This window comes from Elephantulus edwardii, unplaced genomic scaffold (genome assembly GCF_000299155.1).
Source record: "Elephantulus edwardii isolate Elephantulus edwardi_28Jun2011 unplaced genomic scaffold, EleEdw1.0 scaffold00333, whole genome shotgun sequence".
NCBI lineage: Eukaryota > Metazoa > Chordata > Mammalia > Macroscelidea > Macroscelididae > Elephantulus > Elephantulus edwardii.
The window spans coordinates 464,730-483,870 of record NW_006400083.1 but is presented as its reverse complement, the minus strand read 5'-3'; the positions used below and the strand labels follow the sequence as shown (position 1 = coordinate 483,870).

The 19,141-nt window shown below is 45.7% G+C and overlaps 1 protein-coding gene across 1 annotated transcript in view; it reads left to right on the top strand.

Annotated features, from left to right (window-relative positions):
• Positions 1 to 19,141, top strand: part of KIRREL3 (kin of IRRE like 3 (Drosophila)) — a 241,687-nt gene that overhangs the window by 56,295 nt on the left and 166,251 nt on the right. Inside the window, exons 2-3 of the mRNA XM_006901568.1 lie at positions 2,584 to 2,733; positions 11,451 to 11,600. Of these exons, the coding sequence (XP_006901630.1) occupies positions 2,584 to 2,733; positions 11,451 to 11,600 (300 nt within the window). The remainder of the gene's footprint in view (positions 1 to 2,583; positions 2,734 to 11,450; positions 11,601 to 19,141) is intronic.

The window sequence follows — 19,141 nt, the reverse complement described above, 5'->3', positions numbered from 1 at the left end:
ATTGGTACATGGAATGTGAGAGCCATGAATGAAGGAAAATTAGAAATTGTTAAGAAAGAAATGAAACGCATAAATATTGACATATTAGGCATTGGAGATATGAGATGGACTGGCATGGGGCATTTTGAGTCAGATGACCATATGATATATTACTCTGGAGATGAAAAGACAAGGAAGAATGGGGGAGAGTGTCTGGGGAAATTAATTTAGGAACCAGAGATAATCAGTTCGTCCCTTGCATCCTTTCCAGAACAGGTTTGGTCCACTGTTGTTGTTGTTGTTGTTATATGCCATCAAGTTGCCTGAAACTCACAATGACCCTCTCTATACAAGAGTTCTGAAGTCGGCCCTGTCCTAAGCCTGTCTCACTGACTCGAACACACCAACCCCCATTGCCCCAGTCACTGTATCAATCTATCTAATCCTTGGTCTCACTCGCCTGCACTGTCCTCCACCATTCCAAGTATAATGTGCTTCTCCAAGAACCGGTCCCTCCCGACCACATGCCCGAAGGATGTGAAACAGAACTTCAAAATCCTAGTCTCAAAGGAGAAACTTTGTTTCCATCTCCAAGGGAGATCTATTTGTTTTCTTGGCATTCCATGGTGTGTTCCATTAAGTGGTTCTAAATGGATTCCTACCTCTTTTTGAGGAATAATGTACATTTTTCCTTAAAAAAAAAAGATCGATGGAAATGATTAATCCACAAGACTGTAAGGCCACGCGAACCTCAGCCTCCATGGACAACTTGGACATAGTAATAGAAAAATGTGAAACAAAGCTCAGAATACTAAAAATGAAGGTTAAATGTTGGGTTGATGTGAATAGAACACTTGAGACTCTTACAATTATTGTTGCTCATCAATGTGGAGTCGTCTCCATCCATCACCACCAGCCCTCACCTCCATGCCCAAGCCCACTGTCGCAGATGCTATCAATCCATCTCACTGAGGGTCTTCACTGACCCTCTGCTTTACAAACACCTCGTTGATGTTGTTATGTGCTATTGAGTCGGAATCAACTCATGGCTTACTCTCTAATAGGTTTTCATAGGCAGTAAATCCCAAAGGAGGAGATTGCCTATCTTTCTCCCACGGAGCATCTGGTGGGTTTAAACAATTGGTTTTTTGGTTGGCAGCACACCACTCTACCACTAAGCCAGCAGAGTTCCATTCCAAATCCCTTGGTCACTCACAACTCAATTTTCTACCAAACAATAGGCAGGCCTCTAAAGTGAGCAATGTCTCCAGAGAATTACCGCTCACTCCCTACAACAGTCCACCACAGGACATTAAAGTCTAACATTTGCCTAAGGATGAAGCTCAAAAGACAAGGCAGAAAGCATGAGAAAGAAGAGGATGAATGGAGACAGCAAACATGGAGAAGGGTTTAGTGGTTAGCTACTGTTACAAATTGAAATGGGTATAAATTGCTTGGCATAAAGTTATTCCATAAATTGTCTCTTAAATATCAGTAACAAATTTACAAAAAAGCAACTTATGATCAGCCATCTAAGACACAATTCTTTGTCTCTTCTTGCCTGGAGCAAAAGAGAAAGAAGGAAACCCAAAGTGTAAAGAAGATTTGTCTGTAGGACAAATTGTGCACAGGAGACATGGCTTGAGGACTCAAGTCTGCCTGAGGGCAGGGGCACTAGAGGTGCCTGACTACTGTGACCAACTGTGGTTATCAGGGCCCCAGTAGGCAGACTGAGCCTGTAGAAAAATGGGGAGCAGTCCCTTCAGTTCATACACAGAGAGAGAGAGAATCTGAGAAAAATGGGGAGCAGTCCATTCAGTTCATACACACACACACACACACAGAGAGAGAGAGAGAATCTGAGAAAAATGGGAGCAGTCTCTTCAGTTCACACACACATACACAGAGCTCATGGACTAGCTGATTCCAGAGCAGTCTCTTAGACTAGTAATCTGAGACACTCTTCAAATTTTAAACCAAAACTAAGTCTGTGATCAGCAGGTGACTTAAACAATGAATCATGTCAAAACATAGTATCTCCCCTAGGAATGATCCTCCTTTAAAACATTATCCATGTGGGACCAAACAACCAACAATTCCTTTTTTTAAACAATCCTTTAAAAAGTAAACATTTTTTTTTCTATTCACTTCGTGTTTCTTACTTTTAAATAATGATGACACTTTTACAGAGCCAGGGAAACTAGATTAATGGAAATGAAGCAACCAGAAAAGAAATAGAATGTTCATATGTTGTGAGGAATGTAACAATGTCACTGAAGAACATGCATAGAAATTGTTGAATGGAATCTGCACTGCTGCGTAAACCTTCACTGGAAACACAAGAACTTTAGAAGAAAATGGCCTTGAGCGACACAGTTCTGCTCTGACACATTGCCATGGGGTTCCACACAACAGAATGTAACTGGGATTTTGAAACTTGGAGCAGAGGCCAGTGAGGAAGCCCTGCCCGCAGGACCCCAGACAGAAAGTGTGGGGCCTAGTCTCCAGCCCAACTCTGCTTCTGCACTATAAGGGTAAACCCCCAACAACTCTGCACAGCAGCACTTCCCACAGCTAAACTGGCTCTCTCTTGTTTTCTCCCAGGTCAGGTCTACTCCTTCAGCCAGCAGCCCCAGGACCAGGTGGTGGTGTCAGGGCAACCAGTGACCCTGCTGTGTGCCATCCCAGAGTATGATGGCTTCGTCCTGTGGATCAAGGATGGCCTGGCATTGGGCGTGGGCAGAGACCTCTCTAGTGAGTATCTCAGACCTCCCCCAGACCTCTCTCCTGGCACCATCCTTCCCACCCACCCAACCACCCACCTCCATAAGCATTTCATGGCAGCTCCCTCGAGGCAATGCCTGAGTCAGAACCCACAGGACTTGGAGGGGCCCTCTGATCACAGATCATGTAAAAGCAGGTTTCTAGAGTTCACATGTCACTGTGCCTTGGCCCAAAATATATCCCCCTGCTGACAAGGCATAATCATTTAGTGAGAAGCCATCCCTGATTCTCCCCAGCCAGTAAAGGGACCATGTAAATGGAAAATGCTTTGGGAAACCTGGTTCATTTTAGGAGCCAGCAGGCTATGGGAATGGAAGGAAAGTCATTTTAGGAGTAAACTCCAGTCTTTGATGAGCACACCCCAGCTGCTGTGCCCAGAATCCATACCACGCACACCTCTCATTTTGTTGTGGCTGATGTGTGTTCTTGTTGCTTAATGCCCATGACACACAACTTGTTAACTGATTTTTATTATTTATTATCATCGTCGTCGTCGTCATCATCATCATCATCATGTATATTTTCCCCATACTTTCTTTCATTGACATTGTTTTTCATACGAGCATTTCCATACACTGTGTTTTGTAAAATTAATCACCATTGGACTATGACCACCATTATACCAAACCAATAAGCCCATACAGATGTCTCTCTAATCCATTCTTTCTCCTGGAGGAAAAAGAAATCTAATCACCCTTGGTCACTTACCCACCAGCCTGTCACAAGCTTCATATCCACTGTAAATTTCAAAACTCAGGACCCACTGTCCTGTGATTTGGGGGCAATTGGAGGATGAGGGGGAGACAGGAAAACATATTCAACTAAGAGGAGCATTGCTCTCTCCTGGTGTACAGCTGCAGGAAAAGAAAAAATTGAAGTGCACTCAGGAACATGATGGTTGGGAAATTAATAATTTTTTTGTGAGTTATGTCTTGCCAAAAGTATATACTGAAACATTATAACACTATTCAATAGCTTCACAAGATTTGAGTGCTGTGGCCAAGCTGAGCATGGATAAAATATACAATAATATCTCCACAACATACTGTGCTTCCTTAACACTTTAGTGTTAAGTGTTATGGGAACCAGCCAATTTTTGAGATTCTTAATTCTCTTAACCTAGAAAAACCAGGGATGAGGTGACTTTCCCAACCTGAGCTGCTCACACACGGCCCAGCACCACTGCTCCTTCAGGAAAGAGCTGAGCTCTGGGCAGGGGTTTCAGCCTTCTGTTAAGTGGGATCTGATTTAGCTAGTGGCCAAGCGAAAGCCCTGTAGCACGTTGCAAGATGGCTCTTAGAGAGACCTTCACTTTGTATTACGGATGGAATTGCTCCTCCAGTATTCAGTCCTTGCCAAAGTGAAGAGTGCCCACCTGAGCCCTGGCTGGTTCCTGCTGAGTGCTGGAGGAGTGTACATTCAGGCAAGCAGGCAGCACTTCCTGTGCAGTTGGACCCCTTTATAGAAAGAGGGTTGGGTAGCCTGTCAAGAGGCAAGAAAATCAAGGTTAATAAAGCATTTGCCTCTATTTGCTCACTTGTCCAAAAGTTGCACAATGACACCTGTGATGAAAAATATTATTGTTCCTCTATTTTGTGAGTTGCCACCCATTCAGTTCCCACCCATGTGACCTGTTGTTTTGGAGTTGAACTGCTGTGTGGGGTTGGCAAGGCCGTGCCCTTTCAGGAGAAAACCAGACCTTTCTTCCAGGGACCTGCTGAGGAGGTCCTATTTGAACTGCTAACCTTCTGGCTAGCAAAGCATTTAGCTAGTGTATTGCTCAGGGACCCCAATAAACATTTACATGCTCAGTAAATACTGTTCACAGGCCTGATGTGGCTGTGAGAATCCTAGAAGTCAATTCTATGCTTGCAGAGCACTTGCTGGTACAGGATTTTGCATGAAGACCATACGGCACAAAGCTGTGGGACTTTCTGAGCAGCTCTTGTCTCTTCTGCCTTCACTCTCAAGTCTCATTTCATCTATCAGGAATTATACCAAACCTAAAAACTTAAATGTCTTTCTGCTGACAGAGACTGGGAAAATCTATCAAAGAAAATGAATTGTAAATACTCTTCCTCATATCAATAGAATGTTGTTTTTCTTCTAAGAGGCTTGAGTATGTCCCAGACATTATCTTCTAAATCTACAATAATCCAGAAGGGGTGAGGGGAGGTATCTCTTCCTTTATATGCAGGGTAAACAAAGTCACAATTGAGAAAAAAATTCACTCAAACCTTAACCAATTCCCAAACCTGTAACCAATCTCAATGTCTGAGACTCTGCCTTCTAATCTCCAAACTTTCCAGGAATCTCTGTGCTCCCCAAAGATGTGTGTCTCAGTGGCTGACCCACCAGGCTGCCTTTTTCTATAAGCTGGCATTTATGAGCAGCTTCCTATATGCCAGGCTCTCTACACAGTTCTTCTTCTTGTTAGCTGTCATCAGACTACCCCAACTCAGAGGAACCCCATCCCAACAGAAGGCAATGCTGCATGGCCCTATGCCTGCCCCCTCTATGGCTACTGGCAGATCCAGCCATCCTAAGCCACAGGATTTCCATTGTTAACTGTTTGGAAGTGGACTACCAGGTCTTTCCTCCTAGTTGTCCTAGTCTGGAAGTTCCCCTAAATGTCGTTCGGCATCGCAGCAATATGGATGGTCCTCTGACAGGCAGGTGGGTGTGCATGAGACGCAAACCGGGGTCTCTCATTTGAAAGACAAGAATGACCACCCCTCCTGTAACCTGGTAAGGTTCCATAATTATCCTCTCTTCACCTTTAAGGAAACCAGACACAGAGAAGTTCGTATCACTTATCCAAAGCAAAAGAGCCAGGAAGAGGTAAAGCAGACTTTGGAACCCAGGTGATTTGACTGTAGAATGCAGACTTAAAATAATTTTCCTCCCTGGGAAGTAATGATACAGCAGAAGGAACTAGAAAAGTCTTCAGAATCGAGGCTTCTGATAGTTTGAAGATGTTGTCTGTCCTTGGGATAACATCGCAGCACATTGTCTAATTAGGCAAATACAAACAAACTTATAACTAAACTCACTACCCATTCACCAACAGGTCATGAACGTCAAACCCTGCTGCTGATAGCTGGAAGGACAACAAAAGAGGAGCTCCAGCCCAGATGCCTACAGGAGAATGGGGACCAATCACAGGTCTTCAGGCTCCAGGTTGGGCTTAGGGCTGGGGCAGCGAGGCAGCTACCCTGAGCGAGGAGAGGAAGACGCAGAATCCACTTCCAGCCCTGATCCCATCCTTAGGAGGCTTCATTCACCTGGGCTCCTTCCCAAAGCTCAACAGAGGGCAGGAAGGGGGGCAGTGGGACTTAGAGGACCAAAGCTGTTTGTGTGGTACACAGTAGAAGAGGCTGCTGGGCCAGTGATGGCCATGTCCAGATGGGACCCAGGCCCTGTTGCAGGGAGACTGCCCAGAAAACATCTTAGGAAGCCACTTCAGAGAGCAGGCATGAATCCCCTCCCCCTAGGAAGGCTGGTCCACCTCCTCCGCAGGGCCTTCACTTATGGAGGCAGATTGAGGCCAGCTTGTGAAATCTCTCAGCCAGTGTAGGAATCAGCAGCATCGCTGACACTGCTGTCATTTGAGCATAGGTAGTTATTACAGGTATTTTCTTTCTGTTGGTTTAGTAGGTAGGGAGCTGTGCTTCCAACCCAAAGACATTGTTCCTTTAAATTGTTGTTGTTAATGTTTACCGTAGAATCAGAACCAATCCATAGCTGACCCTCCAGTGGACATTCAGAGGCAGTTAATCGCAAGGGAGGAGATTACCCATCCTTCTCCCACAGAGCAGCTGGTGGATTCAAACCATGCATCTTTAGGATTGCAGTGCAGCTTCTTGCCACTAGGCCACCAGAGTTCCTTGGGATTACAGTGGGTTATCTCCTCCCATACAATTTGCTATCTCTGAAAGCCCATTGGAGGGTCAGCTGTGACGAATTCTGACACAACAACAATGAGTTTGAGTTCTCTAGTTTCCTGCAACATTGTTCAACTCATTGCTATCAAGTCCAAGTAGAATCTCAGCTGACACTGGTAAGGTTGGCGGCCATGGTCGCACAGGAGATCACCCATCTTTCTTCCACAGAGCAGTCAGTGGATTTGAACCACCAGAAAAGACACCACCTTGTGGTTAACAGTATAGCTCCCTCAACAAGAGCACTTGGGAGTGTTGGTGGGCCCCTTAAAAAACTAAGATGTTCTGGCATTTCTGGGTGCACAAGGGGTTTGCAATCAGCTGCTAACCTAAAAGTGGATGACTTGAGCCTGCAGGACAACATTGTGGCAAAAGTTCTAAGAAACGGCCTCCATGACATGTAAGTTCACTGCCATCGAGTCAATTACAACTCCAGGGCAGAGCAGAGCTGCTGCATGGAGCTTCTGAAGCTTCATTTCTTGATCTCTTCATCTTCTTAACCTCTATGGAAGCAGATTGACTCATCGTGCTCCCCCACAATAGCTGATGGCTTCAAACCACAAACCCTCTGTTCAGCAGTTGAGTGTTTTAACCACTGTGTCACCATTGCCTATAAAGATCACTGCCAAGAAAAATCTATACAGGAATTCCACTCTACAATTCTACTCACATCTCACAAGAAAATCCAAGCCCCACAAAGAGACATGACTATTTAAAGAGAGCTATAGACAGTGAAGAGATTGAGATTGTTAACAGCTTCAGCTTGCTTGGCTCTACAATCAACATTCATGATACCAGCAGCCACAAAATTAAAAGACTAATTGCATTGGGACAGTCTGCTGTCAGGGACCTCTCCCGAGTGTGAAAGAGCAATGGTGTCAGTCTAGAGAGTAAGGTGCACTTTGATCCAGGCTATGGTCTTCACAATTACTTTGCTATGCATCAGAAAGCCAGGCAATGATTAGGGATGATGGAAAATGTATGCCTTTGACTTGTGGTGCTGGAGAAGAGTATTGAATATACCATGGGATGCTAGGAGAACAAATAGGTCTGTCCTGGAGAGGGTAAAACCAGGCTGCTCCTTGGAGGCAAGGATTCTGAAGCTCCATCTCACATACCGTGGGCATGTTGCAAGGGGGGACCAGTCTTGGAGAGGGATATTATGCTTGGGAGTGTGGAGGGACAGCACAGGAGAGGAAGACCATGGATGAGATGCATTGACTCAATGACTGTGGTATTGAGGTTAGGGGCGTTGGAGACAATGAAGTTGGCTCAGGCTAGAGCAGGGCTCAGAGCTATTGAACATAGGATCGCTATGAGTTTCAGGTGACTCAACAGCACTTAACAACAACATTTGCAACCACAGTCAACCCATTTGGCACCAGCAATCAGGAACTCAAAAGATGAGTTGGTTTGGGACCTCTCCAGAGTGCTAATGTCAATCTAGAGACTAAGGTGAACCTGACCCAGGCCATAGTCTTCGCATTTATTACTATGTATCAAAGAGCTGGACAATGACAACAAAGGATGACAGAAGAATTGATGCCTTTGAGTTGTGGTGCTGGAAAAGACTGCCAAGAGAGCAGATCAGTCCTAGAGAAGGTGAAATCAGGTTGCTCCTTGGAGGCAAGGATTTTGAAGCCCCATCTCACATACTTTAGGCATGTGGGCAGAAGGGAGAACGACATAATTTTTGGGATGGTGGAGGGTCAGTGCAGGAGAGTAAGACCCTGGATAAGATGGATTAACACAACTGTGGCAATGAGATGAGGTGTGTCAGAGATGGTGATGTTGGCTAAAGATACTTCAGGGTTCAATGCCATTGTTCATAGGGTCGCTATGAATTGTAGTCAACTCAATGGCACATAAAAACAATTGTGTCTCTGCTGTGAGATGCTGCTAGGAGAAACAAGGAGATTTAGTCTATCTGTCTCTGTTCTGTCCTTTTCATTGGCTAGAGGCCATTCTTCTCTGTAAAGCAAAATACTCCCCGTTCCCTCGCCTGGGGCCCATCTTTGAGGAGCCTTGTCAGGAGGAAGGTGATGAGCCATTTGGGGCTGACAGAGGCAGCAGGGAAGTGGCTGAGGAAATAAGGGGCCCGACAGGGAGATGGTGCAGCTGTCCAGGTGTGAGCCCACAGTGGGGTAGGCTCAGGTAGGCAGGCAGAACTCAGAAGTGCTGTTTAGGGCCTGAGACAAGGAAAAAGAAGATCTGGTAAACCTGGCCAGCCACAACATTGGTTGTCATTTCTATTCAGCCACACAGAGCAGTGAGAAAGCTGTTCAATGATTTATAATTTTCAACCTTCCATTTATCTATTATTCATCACCAATGGTACAAGGGGCCCCAAACTCCTAAGTGTCCTGAGTGCCTCATAAGTGCTTAATCAGGCCTCCGGGTTTATGGGTGGGTAGCAGGAATACCTAGTAAAGGGGTGCTTATAGTTCAAAGTGGCCAGAGTAGTGGGCACTGGCAGGGAAACCTCGTTCTCCTTCCTGTCTGTTCTGGGTACTGGAGCAAAGCTTCCTTCTTAGAGATACTCTTGCACCTCTCCCAGAGCCTCTGGTCCTCCCTTTCTCTCACTCTGCCCCCTCTCTGTCCTGAATCTCACCCTCACTGTCTCTATGGACGTCCACTTATCAAAGCGCTACCCCCAGTGCCTTCCCCTTGGCAGGCTAATGACCTGGCTGGAGTGTTAATCACCTCTTCCTCTCCTTCCCTCTCTATATCCTTGTCCTTGTCATTGTTAACCCACTACTGTCGAGTCCTCGTGATGACCCCCATGATCCGAGGCTGCAAACTATTCTCAGAGCTGACTGCTGTTCTTCCTCTCTCAGAGTGACTGGTGAATTGGAGGCAAACTCTCCACCAGCTGCTCAGCCCCTAATGCGCCACAGCACTTTGGCTGTTGGTGTTAGCTCTCCCAACACATAGGGCCTCCCACCCACCCCGCATGAGAGAATGAAAGCCTCCTGGTCTGCACCAGCTCTGGGGCCCATAGGATTGGCTCTCTTGTGGCCCACAGGGTTTACATAGGCTGTTTTCAGAAGTAGATTACCACTTGCTTCCTAGTCCCTTTTAGCCTGGAACTCCACTGACAACTGCTCAGCATCAGTCATAGTTACAAGCACCTGGAACACAAAGTGGGGGCTGTGCAGTAGGGGCAGCTGCTCCCACACTTTCATAGACACATATGCAGATATACACACATATATCACACCCCACACACACATTACACACAGAGAGAAACACTAAACACACCCAACACATTCTACACACACATCCCACATACCACACACACTTCACACACAAACACTACACACATCCCATATACCATACACACAAAACACAGGGACACACTAATACACTCCACACACAAACACATCACCCTCCACACACACATCACACACACACACACACACACACACACACACATAGAGACATTACACACACACCGCACTTCACACACAAAACATACCAAAAAAGCATTAGATATACACTCCACACACCACAACAAACACCACACACACATACCACACTCTACACGTACACCCCACACACAAGCATGACACACATTTCACACACTACATACCACACACATACATTATGCACACCACATCAACACATATAAGACGCACAACGCATTCACACATCACATACACATCACACACATACATCACATATGACCCTACACACATGCCACACACAGCACCTTCTACATAAACACCACACATACACAAACACTATGACACCACACCCCGCACACATATTACACACATCACAATGTCACACACCACACATGCACACCACACTCAAACATTAGACACACACCACACATGTACCATATGTCACACAAACCACACAAACACCGCATCCCACACACACTCCACACCACACACCACACAGATATCACAGTCCCTGCACACACCACACATACACACATCACACATACATGAACATCAAAAATACACTCTCATACACACTACATCTATCACACGTACCACATGCAAACACTACAATACCACACTCCACACGCCTCACACGCACATGTCACACATCACACACATCCTGCACTGTGCACATATATCACATGCACTCACACCACACTACACATCACACACATCCTGTACTGTACACATACGCCACACACCCCCCACACACATCACACACCACATTCCACATCTCACACATCCTGCAAACATATATCCCACACACACTCATACCATACACTACACACCACACACATCACACATTACACACATCCTGCACTGCACACAAACACCACACACACACTCCACAACTACACAGCACACACACTACACTACATAGCACACACAACCTGCACTGCACACATACACCCCACACACATCACACATCCTGCACTGCAAACATATACTATATGAACACGCACCCCACACACACCCCACACACGTCACGTCACAGACATCCTACACTGCAAACATACACCACACTATACACCACACATATCACACACAGGCACATCACTCACCACACACACCACATTCCACACACACATCACACACACATACACACTTTACACCAACACCACACATACATACACACACCATACCACACACACACTTGCAGCTGTCTGGAAATCTAGTTCTCCCCTTCTCCTCCTGTGATCAGGGCCCAGCCGCCAAGCACCCTGCACACTGCACTTGCAGTCCCTGACTGTTGATAGTGAATGGCTGCCTTCCGCTGACAGGCCTGCTGTCTCCACAGGTTACCCGCAGTACCTGGTGGTAGGGAACCACCTGTCAGGTGAGCATCACCTGAAGATTCTGCGGGCAGAACTGCAGGACGATGCAGTGTACGAGTGCCAGGCCATCCAGGCTGCCATCCGGTCCCGCCCTGCACGCCTCACAGTCCTGGGTAAGGAGGGTCCATATGGGAGGGCAACAAGGTGGTGGGGATGCTGGGGAGGCCCAGCAGCTCCTCTCCAGGAGGGTCCAGCCAGCCAGCCTGGGCCACTTGCCACTGGGAGCATCCTGCAGGGCTCACTCCTCTGTTCTTCCTAACCCAGGGAAGAGAGGAAGGAAAGGTTCCTGCATTAGCAGATCAGAAAGTGGTGCCAAACTGGCCCCTGGCCTTGTCCAATGCTGCTATGTCCAGTTGCAAATTAGGGCCCCTGGAAGCAGGCTGGTCTACCAGGGAGCAGTTCTATGTGACTAACCTCTTCTGGCAATGGAGTTAAAGGCAAACGCATATCCCCTTTCTCCTAAGCTGGCCTCCTGTTCCACTACCACCCTTATCAAAATTGACCTCAAACCTGTTTCTCCCAGAGACCTCAGAGCCCATGAGAACCAGCAGCAGCCTGGTTCCCTCCTGGCCTCCACTGCTCTTCAAGGCGAGGTGCTGTCCTAAGTCTTTCACGGAAGGGTGCATTCTAGGCCCTGATCCCAAAAGTCACCTGTCTCCTTGGTGCACCATCACTCCCAGTTCCTCCCAGAAGTCCTGCCTGAAAATGTGGCCATGGGCCCAGGGCCTCCTAACTTGCCTTGCCCTAATCTCTGAAGTCTCCTCTCCCTCCACTGGCCAGAAGTTGATGAGGAACAGGGGCCAGGATGCTAGGCTACCACAGAGGTAATGACATAGTTCTCAGCAGGTTTCCAAGTTCCTCCACACACCTCATCTCAGCTGTCCTGATACATCCCACAGCAGAGTGTTAGCACAGCTGAGAAACTGGTACTCGGAGAACAAGGGGCTCACCTAGCCCCCACTTGGGACGAGGCTGCATCTCCCCAGACCCTGGTCAACAGAGACCAGAGTTATTGTCCTCACCCTCTGTGAGAAGCTGCATAGAAGGTGTGACAGACAGCAAGGTGGCAGTTGGACACAGCTCTGAGATGAAATATTGATGAGGTGTAAAGTTACCATCGGATCTATACAGGCTAATGCACCAGGACAGAGTACTCGGAACACTGCAGCAGACAGGCCCGGAGGAACGCTTAACCGGGGTGAGCTCAGGACCAGAAGGCCTTCAGGCCAGTCAGTGGTGAGCTTCCTACAGCCCTTAGTGCTCACTCTGGCCTGTGAGAGGGCCTGCAGGTGTGGATGCTGCATTGTGGGGGTCCTGGAGGAGTCTGCTGTTGAGACCTGCAAAATCCAGAAAGAACTTTGCTAAGGGTGTTGCCAAGTGCTCACCTTTATACTTACCTAAGCCTCTTTCTGGAGTGCTCTGCAGTCTGTTGGCTTGCACCCTGCGGGGACGGCGGAGGACAGGGAGAAACAAGAGGTTCCCGTGGAGTCTCCATGGGCAGCACAAAACTGTGCCTGGGTGATTCTTGGCTGCAGTCCTATGAAGCAGACCACCAGGTTTTTCTTCCACAGTGCTGCTGGCCACATTCAAACTACCAAACCTTAGATTAGCTTTTCCCTTACCAGGACCTTGCTCCGGCATCCCCCCTAAGAACCTAGAACAGATGGAGATGCATCTTGTCCTAACATCACATCAGTAAAACACTCACCCAGTAAGACACATGCATGTGTGCCTGTGATCTCTGGCATCCCAACTCTATGCAAATCCAGCATCCAAAATCTTAATTATTCCAAATAAGGAAGTGAGGTCAGTAAGCAAAGGGATGCCCACAACTCAGTCACATTCAAATAAGGCTCCAGGTCGGCCAGCTACAAACCAACACTAGCTACTCAGCCTCAGTTTTATACTGAGTCATGCCTAAAGGACAGCCAATCCCCACAGGACATGGCTGGACATTCTCTCTGGCACATAGCTGGGTTTGGGATGGGCTTGTTATGTTCCAAGGAGGCCTGGGTGCATTGGGTAGTGTATCAGGCTGCTAACTGAAAGTTCTAATCCACCAGCTGCTCCTAAGGGTAAAGATGAACAGTCTCCTCCTGTAACGATAGCCTCAGAAGTCCAATGGACAGCAGCAGGTTTTGTTGTGCTATATTCCAGTATATAGCAACAGTTTGTACCAGTGTGGCTGAGCAGGAGGAGGGGCATTCCAGCGGGCACAGCATCATTACCTGCTACAATTCCTGGCAGCTGGAGGAGCCTTCTATGCAGACAACACAAAAGCCCCTCCCCAAAAAGAAATTGCCTGAGCCATGCTCACAATCCTCCCTGATGAGTCCTCAAGGTCATGGGAGGTCTCCAGCCTCTACTGACCCTAGGAACTCTGTTTGCTGAATCTCTGATGTCAAGTACATCCCTGCCACCCCAGAGGGAAGCCCTGTAGCAGCCCTCAGCTGGCTGATAGGAGGCTTCTGCTCAGCAACAGAAGGTAGGCAGGGAAGCTGTTCCAGAGAACAAAGACAGAGGGATTGCTCCACCCTGGTGCAGCCAGTCTTCCCCATCTGCTGTGCTATGACATCTCAGCCAGATGAAATGTCCCAGCCAGTTCCCTAAGGGGGGCTGCCTTCCCTGCATTCCAGGAACAAGAGAGAATCCTGATTTAGTCTATTTGCCTAAGATAGATTTTTAATTAAATAAAATAAGAGCCTGATTAGAACCTGCAGGAGATGTGAGAACAGAATTATATTATATTCCAGCAAAATTGCAAAGCAAATACATTGGGTAGAACCAAGGGACACCCTTGAGGGTCTCCATCAAGTAAACGAAGAGGGCAAATACGGGAAATTATACAGCTAACAGATGTGCACTATTAAAATATGCATTTGTGGCTTGGCTGGGAGAAGCCAGAGGGCCAGCTCACAAAGCCTGCTGGACTCTGGGGACAGCGAGGACTTGGGCCTCAGCAGCAGGCCTAAAAGTCACAGACACATTAATTAACATTGTGTTTCCAGCTCTCAGATCAAATCAGCCAAGGAATAATCTAGAGCTAAGCAATTGCTATCCCTGGAGGCAGAAGGGGGAGCAAAGGAATTAGGCAAGTAGAAAAGGGGCTGGTTGGGGAAGCTGAGAGGGTGGAGGACACAAGCCACCTAGACCTCAGACCTAGCCTGCTGCACGGGCACTTGGACCCAGGAAAGTCACAACCGGCTTCTTTCAGCCCCAGGAATAAGTGAGAAAGCATCATGTTGGGAAGAGAGGAGCAAACTTAGAAGCCCTAACCTTGGTCCTGCCACCAGCCAGTTGTGTGATCTTGACCCTGTTACTCGATCTATTTCTCCATATTCTCATTAGTACAATAGTAGATGATAATAAATAAGATTGTCTTTAAGGCCTCCCCAGCTCCCGGAAGGCTGTGACTTCCACTCAAAGGATTCCAAACTGCTGCACCAATTGTTTTAGGAACATGACCCCTCATCCACTAGAACCTGGACTCAAGAAATAACTGAGACTAAGCAGGGAACTGTATAGGATAAGTTAGACAGCGTCCCACCTTGAAGTGAGAAAACTGGGCTTTCCTGCCCTAAGGGAGCTCCAGTGGCCTAGTGATAAGTTCAAATCCACCAGCTGCCCTATGGGACAAAGATGGGCAATCTCCTCCTGTGAGATTTGCAGCCTCTTTAAACCTGTTGGAGGATCAGCTTTGTGTCAGTTCCAATATGATGGCACATAACAACAAGAGCATCCAGCAGCACCGGGATTCTTAAATTGGCATGTGCCCTAATCCTAGAGTCTTCCCTGTAAAGGTCCCAGAACCAACATCTCTGTGTACCTATGCCTCACTGCAGACTCGTCCCAGGACCCCAGCACACAGATTCCTACTGGGGTGTGGGAAGAGGCCTGGGCTGGCATGTAGAATGCCCTCCTGAAACGCACCACCTGGCGTTCCTGGGAACTGGTCTTGGCCTTTTTTGGTTCTTCATCCTCGGACCTTAGCACAGGACAGACAGGTAGGTAGGAGCTGGACATTGTATCAGCTCAGACTCTTGACAACCGTATGCACATCAGACTGAAGGCTGCCCATCCCTGTGCCAGCAGCTGTACATGTTATATATATCATGTGTGTATGTTGTTGTTGTTATTGTGTATGGTCAAGTTGGAACCAACACACAGCTGACCCTCCAGCGGGTTTTCAGAGGCAGTTAATCACACGGGAGGAGATTGCTCATCCTTCCCTGTGGAGCAGCTGGTGACCTCGAACTACATTCCTTAGGGATTGCAGTGAAACTTGTTAATACTAGGCCACCTCAACAATTCTTGGAGAGTGAGATTTTTATTATCTTCATTTTACAGATGAAGAATAAAAAAACTCATCCATTCATTCTTTTTTTTTAACATACAAATATTGAGCATCTATTCTGTGTGCTCACTACCCAGTTTGTCCTGCCATGTGGCTTGTGTGCTGCTGAGAAGCTGGAAGCTGTGCCCCACTAGTTATGACAAACAAACTCTGCTGGTCTAGTGTAAGCAGTTGTGCTGCCAACCCAAAGGCATGTGGTTCAAATCCATCAGCTGCTCTGCAGAAGACAGATGGGCATTCTCGTCCTGTGATGCTTACTGCCTCAGAAAACCCACTGAGAGTCAGATGCATGAATGACACCCATTACAGAGATTTACACAGAATCTCCCCACAAAGAAGAGTGTCTGGAAGACTGTAAGCCCCAGATACATCGAAGTGTTTGCTGTTGCTGTTTTTTAGAGAAGTAAAGCACAATCCCCGTACTTGAAGTCTAATCAAGCCACTTGGCCAGTAAGTGTTACTTTGAAAAATTTATTTCTCCACTTTTCCCCCAGCTTTCTTGGCTATAAAATGGAGGAAATAATGATAATCAATTGATATTCATAAAAACAATACTACTATTTCTGAGCTTTTGCTTTGACTTGGGCACCATGCATAATGGGAAGAAGATCTTCCCATCCTTTGCTGCTGCCCCCATGTTCTCTGTCCAGCAAACTAATAGGATCCGTTGGGGCCTTATGGTTTTTAATGACTGATATTGAATAACCTTTTAACTATACATCCTTAAGATGTTTTTTAAAAAATTATTTATTTGCATATAATCATTATATACATCTTTATTTACATATGTAATTTGTTTTATACAATCATTCATATATGTTTTGTTTTTCACATGTCTTTTGTTTTATATAAATCTTTCATATACATTATATTTTATCACTCCATCTTTTCTAGTCCCCATTGAACATTTCCCAGTCCCTTACCCCCGTGTTTACCCACTAGCCTCTGCTTTCTCAGTGATTTTCCCCCTTCTCCTTTTTCTGGACATAAGGGATTTCTATGTTCAGCTTTTTGAGCAAACACCAAATAGTTTCCACAGATGTTGTATCATTTTACAATCTGGCCAGCTGTGCATAAGAGTTCCAATTTATTGCTTCTGGAGTGAGGTGATATCTCACTGTTGTATTGATTTACATCTATCTCTCTGTTGATTATTTTGAATATTTCCTCATGCATCCATTGTGCTTCCAAATGTTCCCCTTTGTGAAGAGCTTTATGTGTCTTGTGCCCATTTTATAATTGAAATATCAGTCTTTTTCTTCTAGAGGCCTTGAGGTATCCTGCATATTTTATTTATGAGACCCTTGTCTGAATGTCAATGCCAATTTTTTTCCCATGTCTGTGGAGTTTCTTTTCACCCTATTGGAGAAAGTTTTTTTATGCACACAGCTATTTAGTTTCAAAAGGTCCCATTAGTCGATTTTATCTTCTCCAGTTTCAGCTATTTTTGCTATGTTCACAAGCCTATTTCTGCCGTAGACGAAAGCTTCCAATTTTATTCCCATTATGTCTCTTATGGTCCTTACGGTTCTGGGTTTTACCACTAGGTCTCTGATCCACCTTGAGTTGATTTTTGTGTACAATATAATATGTGGTTCCTATTTTAGCTTTCCACAGGCAGATGTTTAACTTTGCCAGCACCATTTGTTAAAGAGACTGTCACTGCCTCATTTAGTAGGTTTGATTACCTTGACAAATATAAGTTGACCACAAGTTGATGGGCTAATGTCTGTATTCTCAATTCTATTCCATTGATCTGTCTGTCCAACTGTACGAATACCATGTTGTTTTGATTTCTATGGCTATGAAATAGGTTATGAGATCAGGAAGTGAGACACCTCCAACTTCATTTTTGTTTTTCAGAAGAGGTCTCTTTACTTTCCAAATGAAAGTGGAAACTGTCTTTTCTATCTCTTTTAAGAATAAATTTGGTAACTGTATTAAGATTTTATTGAAACTGTAGCTTGCTTTGGGATGTTGTGTGTTGTTGAGTCATAGCTGAACCTCATAGCTGACCCTCCAATGAGTTTTCAGAGCCAGTTAATTGCGTAGGAGGAGATTGTCCATAATTTTCCCGCAGAGCAGTTGATAGATTTGAACCACATGCCTTTGGGATTGCAGCACAGCTTCTTACCACTAGGCCACCAAAGCTCCATTTGCCTTCGGTAGGATTGTCATTTTGACAATGTCTAACCTTCCTATCTTGAACAAGAAATATCTTCCCATTTAGTTAGGTCTCTGATTTTTTTTTCTCTTAGTAGTGTTTTGTAGTTTGCCTTATAGATCTTTTGCATCTCTAGTTGGGTTTATTCCTAGGTGTTTCATCTTGTGGTTGGCTGTTGTAAATGGTGTTGCTTTTCTAGTTTCCTTTATTGATGCTTTCTTTGTTGCTGTAGAGAAATTCAGCTGATTTCTTTATGTTGATCTTAGATCTTCTCACTCTACTAAATTGAGCTATTAAGTCTAACAGGTTTTATATAGAGTCTTTTTTCTGTGTACACTCTTATGTCCTCTGCATATAGTGACATTTTCATCACACCTTTGTCGATTTGAATGCATCTTATTTCTTTCTCTTGTCTTTTTACCTTAGATAAAACTTCCAATACAATATTTAATAGGAGTGATGATAGTGGGCAGCCTTGCTTGGTCCCTATTTGTAAGGAGAATGTCTTTAGTCACTCTCCATTGAGAATGATGTTGACTCTTGGTTTTGCATATATACTTTATCGCTATGTTGAGGAGATTCCTCACTATTTCTATTTCACTGGGTGTTGTAAACAGGAAGGGATATTGATTTGTCAAAGGCTTTTCCTGCATTGATTAATAGGATCATGTGGCCTTTGTTCTTTGCTTTGTTAATGTGATGAACTAAGTTGATCGTTATTCGTATGTTGAACTATCCTTCGATTTCTCTTACTAATCTCACTTAGTTGTGATGGTTTATTTTTTTAATGTAATTTTGGGTTCTAATAGCCAGCATTTTGTCCTGGGCGGAAGGGAAGCCAGGAAGCTGCGCACCAGGGTAAGTCACCTCGGATAATAGCAAAGAGGCATCTTTCAGGTACACAGAAAAACCGGCGGGAGAACGTGCTCCTGGGCGGAAGGGAAGCCGGGAAGCTGTGCACCGGGGAAAGTCACCTCGGATAACAGGACATGTCACCTTCCCTTGGAGACAGTACAACTAAACTTAAGGGACACTGGTCAAAAGAAAAAAATAATGTCAACAGTTGACGTGTTTGGAATCACAGAAGCCAAGAAAGCTTAAGATACAAGCTGTCAGATCATGGGTTGGACAATGGA